This window comes from Mauremys reevesii, linkage group 3 (genome assembly GCF_016161935.1).
Source record: "Mauremys reevesii isolate NIE-2019 linkage group 3, ASM1616193v1, whole genome shotgun sequence".
In the NCBI taxonomy this organism is placed as follows: domain Eukaryota; kingdom Metazoa; phylum Chordata; order Testudines; family Geoemydidae; genus Mauremys; species Mauremys reevesii.
Genome location: NC_052625.1, coordinates 86,960,919 through 86,977,756, shown reverse-complemented (window position 1 = coordinate 86,977,756; position 16,838 = coordinate 86,960,919). Strand labels below are relative to the sequence as shown.

The 16,838-nt window shown below is 45.0% G+C and overlaps 1 protein-coding gene across 7 annotated transcripts in view; it reads right to left on the bottom strand.

Moving 5' to 3' along the window:
• Positions 1 to 16,838, bottom strand: part of LOC120400567 — a 118,938-nt gene that overhangs the window by 93,149 nt on the left and 8,951 nt on the right. For 2 of the 7 annotated variants that reach the window (XM_039529283.1, XM_039529290.1), the window contains exons 1-2: positions 8,841 to 8,998; positions 5,243 to 5,351 (exon numbers count right to left, since the gene is read on the bottom strand). In XM_039529283.1, coding sequence (XP_039385217.1) covers positions 5,243 to 5,326 — 84 coding nt within the window. In that variant the 5' untranslated portion in view covers positions 5,327 to 5,351; positions 8,841 to 8,998. Of the gene's footprint in view, positions 1 to 5,242; positions 5,352 to 7,406; positions 7,570 to 8,576; positions 8,698 to 8,840; positions 8,999 to 16,838 lie in introns of those variants that run through there. The other 5 variants (XM_039529286.1, XM_039529288.1, XM_039529289.1 and 2 more) reach the window with 4 other exon arrangements.

Below are 16,838 nucleotides of genomic sequence, written 5' to 3'. Positions count from 1 at the left end.
CCAACATTGCCCAATGTCATGGTTACAACATTTTTGTTACTGTTTGTTTTAGGTTATGTATTGCCTGCCTTATGAATGGAGTTTAAACAAGGTATCAAAGTAAATAGTACTGTAGAGCTTTACTGCACTATATAATGCCACCATAATACAAATAGGAAGATTCAAAACAGATTGCGTAATGAATCTTCTGGATCTCAGCACCCAAGAACTAAATGGATAGAAGGCAAAAATCTCAGTTTACTAGCATCAAAAAGGAACAGAAAAAAGCAGGTACAAGCTGTACCTCCACACTAGATTCCCTTGCTATACTCCTTATTGCAGTGGCTACAGGTCTTTCCTTTCCCAAAGTCTAACTCCGACTGCTCTCCCGCTCTCTAGTAACCCTTCCCCTAGAGAGGGTTTCCAATGTGCCTTGCTCTTAAATAGCACCTTGTTGCAGTTTTGCCTCAACCCAGCCTCTGAAGTTTATACAGCAATCATTTCTGAATGAAAAAAAAATCATAAGCTAATTTGTCAGGTGTTTTTATGGGGTTGCCTGTACAAATCTTCTTTCACACATAACTATAGTATTTTGCACAAACACATCTGCAGGTAAATATTTAGAGGCTGTTTTTCAAAATCTGGCCCTGCAAGTCATATACAACACAGTTTTACAAAAGAATTATTTAACGCTTACAGATAAACAATAGGAATGTTCCTTGGGCAATTTTTCAATGTAATGAAAAGAGAATGGGTCACATAATCCTTATTTATTCCAATCTTAAAATTCTATAGCAGATAAGATAAGGAATGCTCTCTACCAAGCAACTCAGTTCATAATAAGCCCTTTACCAAAGCATAAGTCAAGTAAAATAATACCACAATAATTCTGCATATGATGTATGCAGTGATATGCTAGCAAGTAGCTTAATAGTTTCAAAAACCTATTCTCAATACACACCAGCAATGTTCCCTCTAATTTTTTACATCCATGTGTAGAATGAATTTTGTTGTGTGCACCAATATGGAACTGATGTGTGGCAAGGGTGGGGCCGAGGGGTTCGGAATGTGGGAGGGGGCTCAGGGTTGGGATGCAGAGGGTGAGGTCTCTGGAGTGGGGCTGGGGATGAGGGGTTTGGAGTATGGGAGGGGGATGAGGTCTCTGGGGTGGGGCTAGGGATGAGGGGTTTGGGGCATGGGAGGTGGGCTCTGGGCTGGGGCAGAAGGTTGGGGTGCAAAGGGTGAGGACTCCATCTGGGGATGAGGTCTCTGGGGTGGGGCCGGGGATGAAGGGTTTGGGGTGCAGGCCGCCCTGGGGCTGTGACAGGGACAGACTCCCCCCAGCTCTCTCTCCCCGCCATAGGCCAGGGCAGAGGCACCTCTTCCAGCCTGCATGGCTCTTGATAGCCTGCTGCACGGCCATGCAACTTAGAGGGAACTGAGCACACTAGTCAGCAAACTGCATGCAAAAATTGTTGCTAGAATTTCCTATCACTGGGCGAGGGAGCTGTGGTAAAAATATTCATGGCAGGACCCAAGAGCCTCCTTCACTACAAATCCCTGATTCATCCCCAGTACTGGTCAGTCTGTGCACTGAATGAGGCAGTCATCCAGAGAGAAAATTAGTGTGTCATCATGTATTTAAATACTAACACTAAGCGTATGTGCAAGGAGGCCAATTAAGGTTGCACAAGAAACCTTAATTGTGGCATTTCCTAACTTTTGAGTGCTTGACTTTGCAAACTTTGTGTGTGTACTTTCCTCGGTTTTTTAAATAAAGCAAATTGAAGAAACCAATTCTATCATGTGACATCATATTGACACCCACATGGGTCATCAGCAGGGTTCGAACCTTTAGATCCACTACAAAGACCTCTTCCATTATAGATACTAGCATAACTGGTAGCAGTAGTAGGCTGTTATCCTCTAAGGAGCAAGCCACTAGAGGGGGATGGCACACACTTTGCCAGTGGGGTTCACCAATATTTGCTGACAGGGGAATGGTGAGATTCAGGAATGCTGGGGTCTATTCCAGGTTCTGAGGGGTGGATACTCGAATGGTTAGAAACCCATCTACCCCTGTTCCCCTGCAAGCCTGACTGCCTTCTACCCTCCAGCTTGTTCCTTTTCCCATCCTAGCTCTTCCTCACTCCCCTGTTAGGCTCCTCACTCCAGTCTCCTGCCTTCCCCAACTCTTCATCCCAGTCACCTCCACCCACTTCCTCCAGGCTTCTTGTCCCCATTTACTTCCTCCATTGCCACCTCCCCAAGTCTGACTCTTGTTCCTTCTGTATTCTAGTCCAGTCAACCAGCCTCCTCCTCCTCCTCACTGCCTGGTTACCAGCTGTGGGAGCGCAGAGAGAACAGGAGTGACAATCTCCCTCCAGAGAAAGTCGTACTCATCCCCTGCAGCCCCAGGCTGGAGCATGTTCCACGCAGATGGAATCTTCAGGGAATTTAGCTGCCAAAATCGTACAAGAGACTATTCAGCATATGTGAAATAAGGTGTTTCTAAGGCTTATAATTTAATCAACTAGAGGCAGTTTTTCCACAAGAACAGCAAAGCCAACCCCCTGACACAAAGTCAACCCTCCTGTCAAATGTCAAGTTCCTGCTCCAAAGCATGGAGGTGCTAAAGCTTCTCAACAAAATGGGTGTGAATTTTTTTTAACATGGGCAAAAAAACCCATTTTTCTCTAACCTCATTCTTGAAATGGCTGAACCATTTTTACTGAAACTTTCCAAAAATATTTAGCTTGTGACTGACACCCCACAAGAAAAACTTCAGCTGAAATGGTTAAAATTTGGCAAGGTTTCAAGCAATTGAAAATAAGAATCTTATAATGGAAAGCATTGGGCAACCTTAATTAATTGGCAGCACTACCAGCTCCATCTATAATGCACGTACACTTTACACAATGGATCTTGATTGGGACCTCTGGGCATTACTGTAGTACAAATATTTACACAACAACAGACAGTGATCTTATAGAAACAAAATAAGCAGAAGAATGTGTTGAAGGGAGACACTTGATATACTCATATAAATTAAATGTCAGAATACATTATCTGTGACTGCACTTCGCAGCTCAGCATGGCTTTCATGTGGAAGATATAATACTGTGATTGATAGCTCTACAAATGTCTGCTGAATGCCCTAATTACCCTCACATAACGTACAGAGGCACTTAACTCCTGACTTATAGAATGGGCCATATAAGGAAGACCTGTTTTTCCTTAGCTCATCCTGGAGACCTTAACATTTTACTTTTATTACAGTAAATACGCATAACGTCTGTTTTAGCTCAGCATTCTGTGATGAATGGCTGTATTTACCACTTTGTTACTATGGCAATATCACATGTGAAGTACACCAACAAGATGATGCTTTCATCTCTCTTTGTACTTACAGTATACTCCTTTTTCTTAGTCTGAGGGTGACCAACTATAAAGGGGACGATGAATTTTTCTGAGACTCAAGACAAGGGCTTATTTTCTAAATTTTTCTATTAACTGTAGTAGATAAACTGAAAGTTGTGTGTGACAAATTCCAGAAACCTTAAAACAGGAACTGGAAAACCATATTCTCTTCCCCCTTCAGAAGAGATTTAGCGTAGCTACACTTCTTCAAATGAACAGAGAGCAAAACTGAAACCCTCTGCTTAACTATGGAAGGCAAGGGTGGGAGCAAAGAAACATTCACACACCTGCATACCCATAGCTTTCTTGGCAACAACCTAAACATTAGTTTTTGGTACATTTTTGATGGATAGGCAGAAAAAAATTAGGTGAGTGGGACTGAATACCAAATAATGGTGAAAGTAGGCAGGTGCATTATTAGTAACAATAGCCGTTCTGTTCCCATTAAACACAAACTCAAAATAATTCAGGGCAAAAAAGCTGAATGTAGATCAAACTCTTAGGTGGGGAACCCAGGACAAGGAGAAAGTATATTCAACTCAACTGGATGCAAGACAGCAGACTGATTTATAGCACAACCTTGCAGACTCTTCTGTTTAATTGCTAAATTAATTAGTTACTGGTAGAGTTACTAGGTCTTTCGTACTTCTACCCATAATATTTCTCTTTTTGATTGGTGGTTCCTAGGTGGGGGAACGTAGGGTTATTTAGGGTCAGAGCAGGGGACAGGAGTCAAGAGAACTGGGGTCTCTTTTTGTCTCTGCCACTGACATACTGTGTGACCTTGGGTGAGTCACTCAGATGAACAATTTTTCTTAGCGCTAAAATGAGGATAATACTTCTCTCACGCACAGGGAAGTTTGAGAGGCTTAATTCAGTGAAAGGTGTAAAACGTTTTCAGATCCTCATATGAAAAGCTCTATAGAAGTGCAAAGTAATATTACAAGGTAAACATTTAACTCATGGAAATAGTTTAATTGCTTTATCAGTTATTTATTTAGGAAAACTGAACTGGTTTGGGGCATTACATTCTGCAACTTTATAAAGCATTATTGCTTCATCAAGCATTTTTCTTCCCCAGCGTGGCTTCCAAAGCCCTGAACAATCATATCTTTTTTTCTCTCTTTAGCAGTTTCCTTGTACAGTTTCTATTCAGATTTTTAGGGCACTGAATTTCACTCTATTTGTATTTTGGTAACTGCTATTTTATTATTGTCCTATGGTTTCTGGGTGGATATTCACACAATAGTGTCTAGTAGTGCATTTCTGATTCCTGGACAGTTATTCAAATGAGATGGGTTTTTTGTTGTGTTCCGGAAAAGACTTACTTTCTTCATGTTAAGGGCTGGGCCATGTGCAGTCTTGCCTAATGCTCAGGGCAGGAGACTGACCTAATGTTGGAGCAGGTGACCAGGCCTAGTGACCAGAGCCCCAATCAGGAGCTGAGTTACCAAGCCCAGCAAGAGCCAGGCATCAGAAGCCATGGATCAGAGTCAGAGTATAAGCCAAAGCATGGCAAGAGCCAGAGGGAGGAAACCAGGAACAGGAGCCAGGGATAGGGGCAAGGAAGAAGATGAGAGCAGGAAGCAGGACCAGAAATTGTCCTGCTACAGAATGTGGAATGCTGCTGAGAAGCCGGAAAGCAGTCCTGCTGTAGGGTTTAAGAATGTGCCTGCTGGAGTCTTCAGCCAATCAGGGGGCCAGGTTCATTTGCTGAACCATCTGTTACTGCACATCTTCTGCATGTTTTGAGTAAATAAAGACATTCTCCCAGAATGCAAATACTTCTCACGTTTTAAAGAAGTATTTCACTCACAACTTTGACATCTTTTAAAATGATTACCTGATTCCTGAAATGCGGCGGCTGATAAATATTCAGAAGAGGAGGAAATGTACTCTTCTTATAAAGCTGTAAGCTGGTTGCCATGTCCTATTACAATTTCACTACCAGTCTGTTATGAAACGGAAGGAAAACAAAACAGTGTAAATAAAGGACAATATTACAACATCTAATTATATTAGCCAAACTTCAAAGCCAACATTAAACATATTTACAAAGCTTTATATTACAAACTGACATCTTATTACTTAAATCATAAATAAAATCTATTTATTGGGAAATTGCTTAGCAAGCAGAATACAAGTCAACTGCCTTAGTAATTTATGTTGTCTTTAAAAGTAAATATTAGGTAAATGAACACACTCTGAAGCATTACTTTTCCAGACAAGGATATTTTTTTTTGGACAGGTCATTGCCAAGTCAGAAAAATTGATTCCAGGACTTACTACTATCTTTATGGGAGATATACAGACCTCGTGACATTACTCCTGTACCTTGACTCCCATGAAAAGCCATTAATATTACCCACCCTCCACCAGCTAGCATAGTGTTACATAGAGTTATGAAATCTTTAGACCACTTCCAATTTAATTGCCAATTTTCTCCATGATTTTAAATGGAGAAGCTGCATAGCTTTCCTTTTAAACGTGCTACCCGCCACTCTGATGCAGAGAGTAGAAAATATGGCCCATTAGGGATCAAACTCTGGAGAGGGGTGGGGAGTAGCAGTCAGGGGCGGCTCTAGGCACCAGCAAACCAAGCTGTTGCCTAGGGCTAGGGCGCTAGGGGGCGCAGGCGGGCGAGTCACCTGGGCAGTCATGCCTGTCGGGCGGAGGTCCACCGAGCCGAGACGACCGGGAGGGGGGCCGTCTCGCGCTGCTCGCGGCTGGACCGCGCAGCTCATGGCAGCGCAGCTCGCCGCGGCGCCGCCGCCGCACCGCCGCGGCAGCCGCCGCTGCGCGCGAGCCGCTGCTCCGCCGTCCCGCGGAGCTGCCCGCCGTGCTCGTCATGGGTGGACCTGGTGACCCGCCGCGGGGGCTCACCGAGAGAGCCGCGGGAGCGGGAGGACAGCGGAGCGAGCCGGGCGCGCAAGGGGGCGCGAGGAAGGGCGGGGCAGCACACCGCTGCTGGTAGCAGTCCTGCTGCTTTCAATCCTTTCCTCACAGACACCTCACAAACCCCTCCATCTGGTAGGAATGTTACAGCTCAGAGCAGAAGGAAGAAGGGAAGCAGCCACATTCCATAGTGTGCCTGCCTTCTCCTCAAGTCCATGAAAATTGCTGAATAGCTATCCATCTGGAACTTAATTTGGGTTTGACCAGCAGTTAACTCCTCCTCCATGGTGTATGCATGCTCTAAGGGTGGGATTTACAAAGGTACTTAGATGCATAAGTCCCATTTTTAGGCACCAGTGTGATTCACAAACCTCCGGCTCGGCTACCGCCTAACACTGTAGGCACATAAACTCTCTCAGCACCTATGTTTTTCCTCTAGGCATGCGCACTGCAGAACCAAGATGCCCACCTCCTGCCTGAGCGCACACACACACACACACACAATGCTGCCTCATAATAGGCATCTGGACACCTGTCTCCCGCCTGTGCCCCAGAGCAATTAACAACCCAAGGTAGACATTCAGCTGCCCTAGTCACGGGCAGGGGACTGTCCAGTGCCTGCGGGCGCTGCCCCGAGACCTCCCCCCAAGCCCATGTAAGGAGATGGGGCTGGAAAAGTGCATCTTGAGACATTGCCTCAATAAATGACTTTACATCTGGAAAAAAAAAAAAGTGGCCTCTGAGCACACCTACCAGATTGGCCCCCTCAGACAAATTCACACAAAATAGCTGTGGCATGGCAGGAGGGAAGGGGTTAGGAAGACAACCTCCTTTATAATCTTTAACCTAGTGCATAAGGTTAGGGTCCAAGATGTAGGAAACCCCCATTCAAGTCCCCACCTCTGCCTGATGGGGAAAAATGATTTGAACCTTTGCTCAGGGAAGCATCCTATCCACCAGGCTATAGAGTGGTTCGAACGCTCTCTCTCTCTGGCCCAATTAATATTTACATATTCCATTGTTTAATTCAAGTGACACCACGTCAACAGCAGAGATTAAGAAACCCCTCCCCTCATCAGAATATCCCATAACCTTGTGGTTAGAGCACTGACCTGAGAGTTGGCTGAGCCCCTTTGCCTCACGAGGAGGATGTGGGGCTTGAAGCAGGGGTCCCCCTGCCTGATGAGCACCCTATCCCCTAGGCAAAAGGTTATAATGGAGGTGGTCCTCCTGTTTTCTTTAATGCAACTTAGGCAGCCAAGTGGCCTCTTGCCCAGTTTGTGGATCACTAGTCAAGGTACAAGGTGCCTCCATGGAGCCTGGACTTAGGCACTATCTCTGACTGAGGGTTGGCACTTAACACCCCCCGCCCCCTTACCGGTATCTCCCTTTGGTTAGATTAGGCAGCTGGCTTCACAGATCACCATTCTCTGGTGCCTATTTCTCTCCCCTTTCATTGCATAGGAAGCCTAAGGGTGCCTAACTCAGTCTTTGTGGATTACAGCATTGTCCCTGTGATTTTCTAGGCACCAAGGTGCTCAGTGTTGCAATGCCGGTATCCCTTCATGGATCTCACCCTAAACCTCTGCTCCTGCCCCATCTGTAAGTTTGGATGAAACCTACTGCTAATAGTGTGGGAGAGAGGGAGCAACCCCCCCACCACCACTTACAAAAGTACAATTTGCAAGAAACCTCATCAATGGTAACTCAAGTCTCTCACATGGAGGCAGCACGAGCTTCCCTTCACACCCACAACAGAGTCCAGATTGCAGAAATTTATTTATTTAGAACAAAGAGAAACTCTATGGGTGATTCAAGTTTAAAGGAAAATTGTAAGGGGGGAGGGTAGGAGGAGAAATGTCACTGTAGATTTCAGTTAAGCTAGAATATGGTGAGGACTAGTTTTTAAAAATACTAATAGCAGCTGTGCTGCACCCCAGAGCTTGCTGCATCTCAGTGGCGCAAGAAATAATCCCACCCTATGGTTTGTGCTGTTAGCTGCTTTGGGACTCTTTGAGATGAATGGCAGCACAGAAATGCAGAATCCTGGTTTCTGAATGGCAGAATAAGTCAAACATTGTTTGACCCGCCTTTAAAATGAAGTGCAGCCTTATTCATGTGCGACACATGAAATTCAGCCAGATGCACTGTTTGGGGAGGCGACTTTAAGGAAATGCAGCGAATCAAGCGGGAACAGAAAGGACTGACACCCCAAGGCGAGCTCCCGGTTGTTTCCAATCCGCCCGTTTAGCACCATCATGGAGCTGCAATAAGCTTATTACTGGGGGTTGGAGGCGGGTGAATGGTATCAGCCCCTCCCCGGATAAATAGTCGTATCCTGGCCGCGACCCAGCGTGGGCGATTTAGCCACAGAAGCGCCGTCGCGTCCCCACGTCTCTGGGGCTGGTCCCAGGAGCCCACCCCGCGTTGCCCACGCACGTGTGGGCGGGAGCCGCACGGCCGCGGGACTCGGCCTCCCCAGCGCGGTTATTCCGCGGCGGGGCTCGCACTAGCCCCCGCCCTGCCCTGCAGGGGGCGGCACTTACCGCTTGCGAGGTGGCCCCGGGCGCAGTGAGACGAGCCGCTCCCGTGTCCGGCCAGCGCCGCCGCCCCGCCCAGCCCCCGCGCCGCGGGACGAGCGGGAGCCGCCAGGGAGCGCGGCCGGGCGGCAAGGGGAGACCCTAGGGCCGGATTGGGCAAGGGGGGGTGGCGGCAGCCACGCGAGCGGTGCGGCGGGTTCCGCCCTGCACGCGAAATAAGCCCTGCTGCAATCAGCGGCACAGCCCAGGTGCGGGGGGTGCCCGCTTTTTCTGCTTTGGGGGCTCGTGTGGTTGATTTTTGCACGTGAGCTGGGCCCCAGGGTGGAAAAGCAAAACGTGCAGACAGGCGGTAATGAGTGACATGAAGAAATGAGGGTGGGGTCATATTTCCTGCAAACAGAATCATAGAAGATCAGGGTGGGAAGGGACCTCAGGAAGTCATCTAGGCCAACCCGCTGCTCAAAGCAGGCCCAACACCAACTAAATCGTTGTAGCCAGTGCTCTGTCAAGCCGGGCCTTAAAAGGAAGGAGATTCCACCACCTCCCTGGGTAACCCATTCCAGTGCTTCACCACCCTCCTAGTGAAAAAGTGTTTCCTAATATCCAACCTAGACCTCCTGCACTGCAACTTGAGACCATTGCTCCTTGTTCTGTCTGCCACCACTGAGAACAGTCTAGCTCCATCCTCTTTGGAGCCCCCCCTCCCCCCTTGAGGTAGTTGAAGGCTGCTATCAAATCCCCCCTCACTCTTCTGCAGACATCCCATGCAGTGACATCGTGCAATGAAGCCTTACATCAACCGAAATGGAAATCAACAAAATATGAGGCATTTGATTAATGACCATTGATCTATCACGGGTCTGGACCACAGCTTAAGAACCTACTGGGTCAGGTCAGAGAAATGGCCCAGCGAGCCAAGGGTGTGTGTACAAGGGGGGACAGGCAGGGGCACAGAGCTCCTCTTGCCTCAGGGCCACGGGGGAGGGAGAGAGAGTGAGCTCTTCCAGCCCACTCACCCTGGCAGCCAGGGGAGCTGAGCTCCCGCTGTGGCCAAGGGAGCTGTTCCCCCTCACCCTCTTTTGCTATAATGAATCCCTGGCTATAATGGCCAAATGGCTTGGATCGCCAGGGCTTTATTATAGTGAGGGTGTACAGGAGGGCCACCCAGAGGATTCAGGGGGCCTGGGGCAGGACCAGGTCTTTGGCGGCAATTCAGTGGCGGGTCCCTCTCGGAGGGAAGGACCCGCCACCGAATTGCCACTGAAGAATGAAGCGGCAGTGGTAGAGCAGCCTAAGTGCCACTGATCACAGGCTTTTTTTTCCCACTGCTTGTAGCGCTTGTACTCACCGGGTGGTGCTCCCAGGCTTCGGCAGCACTTCAGCAGTGGGTTCTTCACTCCATCCGAGTCTTTGGCTGCACTGAAGGACACGCCGCCGAAGACCCTGAGCGCGTGAAGGGCCCGCCGCTGAAGTGCCGCCAAAAATCCGGAGCGGCTTGCGGGGCTCCTGAGGGGCCTGGGGTAAATTTCCCCACTTGCCCTTCCCTCTGGGCAGCCCTGGTGTACAGTACTTCCTCATAACATCATGTATTTAACGTACCTCTCCAAAAGCAGTCAAATTTAAATGCCTTTGCAGGCCCCTGGGCATCCAGCCCAGTATCTTGTCTTCTTCTGACAGTGGCTGGTGCCAGATAACTCAGGGAGTGAACAGAACAGGATCCATCCCCAGTTTTCCAGTCGCAGCTTCTGGCAGTCAGAGGTTAGGGACACCTGGGGCATGTGGTTGCATCCCTGACCATCTTGGCTAATACTTACAGTATTCCCATAGCCGTTGTTAACATCTAGCAGTGATGTGACTTGTTTTGTTGACAGTGTTCCTGTTGCTATCTTTCTCAATCAACTGGTTTATGATCTTTGAATAGGTATGTGCATTTTGCAACTTACCATTCTTTTACTTAGGAAACTCAATAGTACAAACATTTGCTCACTTACATATGATATATTTTTGCAAGATTGTGGTTAAAGACCCAAATCCTGCAAGCCTTGTGCACTTATCAGTGGAACTACTCAACAGGAGTAAAATTAGTTACATGCACATATACAGAGCAGGGGCTGTGGATTGCAAAAAAAAAAAAAAAAGCTAAAACAATTAATTAAAATTGGGGTGGGCAGTTTTTTGTATTAATTATAATTAAGATTACAGTGCTCCCTTGCCTTGAAAGTTGGTTAGTTTATGAAAATCATTACTCATATTCAACCAATATGTAATATTTACCAGTTAAATTAAAAAAAAATTGAAAGCAGTTTGGTCCAAATTTCTTCCAAATTACACTTTTCAATTCAGAAAATGCTCTTTCATTCAACACAGGAAAAGCTATATGCTGAAAAACTGTATTGGACCCATCTGAAGATGTATTACTCAACTTCTCAGTAACAAATTTAGGAGTATAATTCAGTCAAAGTTGAAAATCTATAAAAATTGAAATGTCGTAAATGTTTAACATGTTCTTTTCTGTACTTATTTAAAAAAAACACTTTAAAATGTCTTTGGGGGTAGCTGTCGCTTCTGTAGTTAATTTAGCACATAGACTCACATGGTTGTAACAAAAGCATCGCTGTCTTTACCTGGATATAAAAGGCTATCCCTGTATAATGATGCAAACCTTGGTGCATCATGGTGGCCAGTTCCAAGAAGTTTACATCGGGTTGGTGAGGCAAGCTACACAACAGGATGCTGATGGCAGGACTGATTGTACCATTGCAACTGTTATGCCAGTGCTTGCTATCTATTCTGGTGCAGTACTGACTGGAGACTGACAGGTTGTGTAGACTTGCATACAGCAAATGCAATCCTAACCTATGCACTCTTTATGGCAATTGTGTGCATAGACGTTACAGGGATACTGCTAAGGAGTTCATATGAGGGTTAGCACTCCGTATGGAGATACAACCTTTGACATCTACAACAAATTGTGGAGTCCAGCATTTTGTGCAGAACTGTCTTCTCTATTGGCTTTGCAGCACAATTAAAGAATCCTGACAAGATATAATAAGAAATAGTGAGCCGTGTTAAGGACAATCACTGACACTCCAAAAGTGGCTAAGTTGGGTCTAATTAACAATATATCACTATCCCTAAGTAACCAGCAAAGAAAAAATAAAACTTTGTTTGTCCCCTTTCCTCTGTTTATTTAAAGAGTGCCTAAATGTTTTTGTTTTTCTGAATTAGAAATTCAGTTCTTATCAGCCCCGGAAGACACTGTCATTACTGGAAAACTCATGCAATTATCAGAGGGGTAGCCATGTTAGTCTGGATCTGTAAAAGCAGCAAAGAATCCTGTGGCACCTTATAGACTAACAGACATTTTACAGCGTGAGCTTTCGTGGGTGTATACCCACTTGCATCCGACAAAGTGGGTATTCACCCACGAAAGCTCATGCTGCAGAACGTCTGTTAGTCTGTAAGGTGCCACAGGATTCTTTGCTGTTCATGCAATTATGACATCACAAAATCCAACAGACTGAAAATAGATCAGTCAACTCTGTGACTTTACTTTGATTCTGCTGATCCTTTGAGTAATTTCAATAAGTAATGAACATTTAGGAGAAAAGAAGTTTTTGAAAATAAATAGATCTCCCTTCTCTCCTTCCCCTTCAAGCAGGTGCAATAACTCACAATACACATGCTCTAAGATCACTGCCCCAAGAGGCCCTCCTGCAAAACACATACTTGGTGTCCTGGTATTTCCAGGTTTAAAAGAAAACAAAAAAACCCACCAACTTTTAAAAGCTCACACAACCTTTCAGGCCTTCATTATACATCATAAAGAAGCAAAAAGAAAAAAAAAAAGTGAAGAAACCCAACTTTTTATAAACATTTTGCAAGAAACCTTTAACAGCCCTATTAGTTTAAAACTGATTCTTAGTGCACAATTGAAGTTCTAAAAGGCCTGCTTTTATATCATTGCTTGACTCTCCCCTACCCCCAATCTTACATGGTGTTAAAGAGACAATTACTTCCAAGGTTCTGACCACATTAGGATTTATAATTATGTTCAGAATGTTTTTGTTTGTTTTTTGAGTCTCTCTCTTCGCTTGGGTAGTTTCATAAGTATTGTTTTACGATGTTTTATTTTGTATGCTGCAAAAGCAATAACATTAGACTTACAAAAAGGCATTATGGCATGGATTTGTAATGGCCACATTACTCACACATGGTGAACTGTCACGACTAGAAACAAGCATCATATACCACTAGGAAAGGGAGAGTCACAGCTCTCCAATGACATAAGTCATTTTTACCTTCATGGCTTGTGAAATTAGATTAATTTAGTTCACATATTAGACTACTACCAGTGCTGGGCCTGTATACTTTTTTATGGGCTGGGTGTAAAATGGAGAGAGGAAAAAAAAATCTATATTTGTGGAAAAAATAAAACATTGAGGCAGTTTTTCTCCCCCACTGTGGGTTGTTTGAAAGCTTTTTACTGGTTTGGAATGTTAAACATAGGCTGGTGGAGATGGATTAGTGAGCAGAGTGCAGATAAGGTTTAAATAAGTTCTGCATGTAACATATGTTATTGATTACAAATCACAAAAAATTTCCTGGTCTTTCCTGCCCAGGTAAAATATTAGGTGAAATCCTGGTTCCATTGAAGTCGATGATAAAACTCCCACTGACCACATTGGAGCCAGGATTTCACCCATTCTATATATAATTTTACTATATACTATAGAAAATGACACTAAGACAATATTAAGGTTGCAAACTGAAGCACTCAAAGATTAGAATATGCCAGAATTAAGGTTGCCTATGCAATCTTGGCCCCTTTGTGCATATGTGTTATGATAGAGCAGGGGTCAGCAACCTTTCAGAAGCGGTGTGCCGAGTCTTCATTTATTCACTCTAATTTAAGGTTTCGCATCTTGGTAATATATTTTAACGTTTTTAGAAGGTCTCTTTCTATAAGTCTATAATATATAACTAAACTATTGTTGTATGTAAAGTAAATAAGGTTTTTAAAATGTTTAAGACGCTTCATTTAAAATTAAATTAAAATGCAGAGCCCCCCAGACTGCTGGCCAGGACCCAGGCAGTGTGAGTGCCACTGAAAATCAGCTTGCATGCCGCCTTTGGCACACGTGCCATAGGTTGCCTCCCCCTGTGATAGAGTTTTTAATTACATGACCATATACTGTTTTTTTTCCCCACAGGATTCTTGTCTCATTTAGTGCACAGGATGGACAGTGCTCACTTAATGAGCAGCTATTAAATATTTGTTTTATACTCCTTTTTCAGTGTGTGGCCCCAGGCCTTATTTACTGCACATTATTCAAACTCCACTCTGAAGACAGAATTATCAAATTTCATCATGGACTTTTCTCTGGTGCTTATCACTGTAGTAGTCGAGTGCTTCACAAATACTAATTCAATTTAACCCCTCCTCGCAACACTACTGTGAGAAGACATCCCCATTTTATAGATGGGGAGCTGAGGCACAGAGATTACAGTCAAAAGTTTCTACTAATTTTGAGTGTCCAATTAGAGATACCTAGAACCTGATTTTTCAGAGTATTTAGCATTTTATAGCACTTAATATGCATAGCTCCCACTGACTTCACTTGTGGGAGTGAGTGCTCAGCACTTCTACAAATCAGATTCCAGGGTATCAAGCTGAATATCCCAGAAAGTGATGAATAAACAATTAGTGACCATCTCTGGAAAGTTTAGCTTAAGTGAGGAATTCTGTGGCATAAGCAGGGATAGACTCCAGTTCTCCAGGGCAGCATTCTACTGCCTTAACCAGGACACCATCCTTTTTTCCTGACATCTCCTGCTTCATTCACTACTCACCTTCCTACTTCTGCAACAAATGAGGCAAAGATCCTACAGACAATAGGTTTTTTACACTACACAGCCCTGATTCATCCCCCAAGGAGGGCCATTCTGTGCACTGAATGAGGCAGGGGTCTTGTGGAAGAAAAAAAAATGGTATGTAATCATGTAATTAAACTATCATAGTGCAGACAACAGTGGGGAAAAAAATAAGGTTGTGGGGGAAGCCATAATTCTGGCATTTCCCAACTTTTTAGTGCTTCACTTTGCAATTTTAATAATTTTAACAGTTTGTATGTGTAATTTCCTAGGTTTTTTTTTTAAACTGAATAAACAGAAATCCCATGTTGTGGCATCACATTGACACCTACATGGGTCTTCAGCAAAAGTTGGAACCTTTAGATCCAACACACAGACCTCTGCCACTTGAACTAACAAAGTAATAGATAGCAGTGGTAGATTGTCATCTTCTGTGCGGACCAGCTCTACGGAGACGAGACACATTTTGCCACTGAGTTTCACATGTATTTGCTGACAACAGCAGAACGGGTAGACTCAGGAATTTGGAGTTCTATTCCAGGCTCTGGTGGGGAGAATGCTCTAGTGGGCTTCCCTGCCCCAGGTTGATCCCTTCTTTCCTTGTCCCCTCCAACCTATCCCTGCTCCAGTCCTGTCTCTTCCCCACCTCCTGCTCTTTGTCCCAAGCAAGACCAGTCACAGTCTCCATTCCTCAGGCTTCTTATCACAGTCTCCTTGCCCAGCAAAGCCTAGTCTCCCTTTCAGAGCTTACTGTTCAAATCCCAATTTCTCCACCTCTCCAAATCCAGTCTCCTTGCCCAGTCAGTCCCAGTTCCCCCCTCCCAGTATCCTTTTCTGATTGGTCTCTCTCCTCCACCCTCTCCCACTGGCTCCCAATCCCAGTCTCCTCATCCAGCCAATCCCAGTCTTCCCCCTGTCCTCATCTGATATCAGTTCCCTACCACAGCCAATCCTTCCTCCCTCTACCCAACCTCATTTCTCTCACTGGCTCCATCCCAATCTCTTCCCCAATTAGGGTTATCAGATAGCAACTGTGAAAAAACATGACGGGGGTGGGGGGTAATAGGCGCCTAAGAAAAAGTCCCCAAAAACGTGACTGTCCCTTTAAAAACAGGACATCCGGTCACCCTACCCCAACTCCTAGTCCCAGTGTCCCCTCTTCCAGCTCCCCGTTCCAGCCACCCCTCCCCCCAGTTAACAGTCTCCTTGCCAAGCCTGTCCCTGTTTCTCCCACACACATTCTCCAGTCCAAGTCTCACCAGACTCCTTGTTCTAATCTACTCCTTTCCGTCCCCATTAGTCAGGCAGCTTCCTCCTCCACGCTGCTGCGTGCTGGCAAGGAGGTCATTAAGAGAACAGGAGGGCCTCCCTGCTCTCTCAGCTGAGCGGCAGACACCAACGATTTAGTTGACTTAATATATCGTCTCTCCACACATGCATATAATACATCTTTATAAAGCTTATTATGTCTACTTTAAGATGAGGTATGATGCAGAGCTGTCAAGTGGTGCTGTTACCATAGAAATGGTGATAAACAATGACACCATCAACTCGTTAAGACGACAACTTTAAAACATGTGCCTTTGTTTGTTAGTTTAATGGCTCTTTGTATTATTTTAAGACAACGTATTTCTTTGTGGTTCTGATGCTTTGAGGTCACAATCTAATAATAAAAGTCTATAGATGTCATTGAAATTAATAGCACTGTGACATTTGTGGTCAACATCATCGTCATCTTGCTCATCATTATGATCACTCCCAAGAACACGTGGATTATCACAATCTTCATTGCCTTGGAATGTACACAGTTCTGTGCAGGGAAGATTGTTCTGACTCCAGACACAGTGGATTGTGCAGCAACCCCCTACTGGTACAGATCCAAATAAGGTCTTGTAGAAGCTCAGATGGCATTGGGCCCTTGAAGAATAAAAGTAGTTCATCATCTACCTTTTTCCATCCATGTTGCAATGGTGATCCAATATCTGGATTACATATGTGCAAAAACATCCAAGTCTTCGTTTGCCAAGATGTTCTTTTGACATGCTCTTCAAAACTGTCCTCACATGGGAAGTTTGGCCAGTGCCTTGTCCTTTTGCATGGCTAGATTGCACTTTAGGTGTCTGTGGGTCT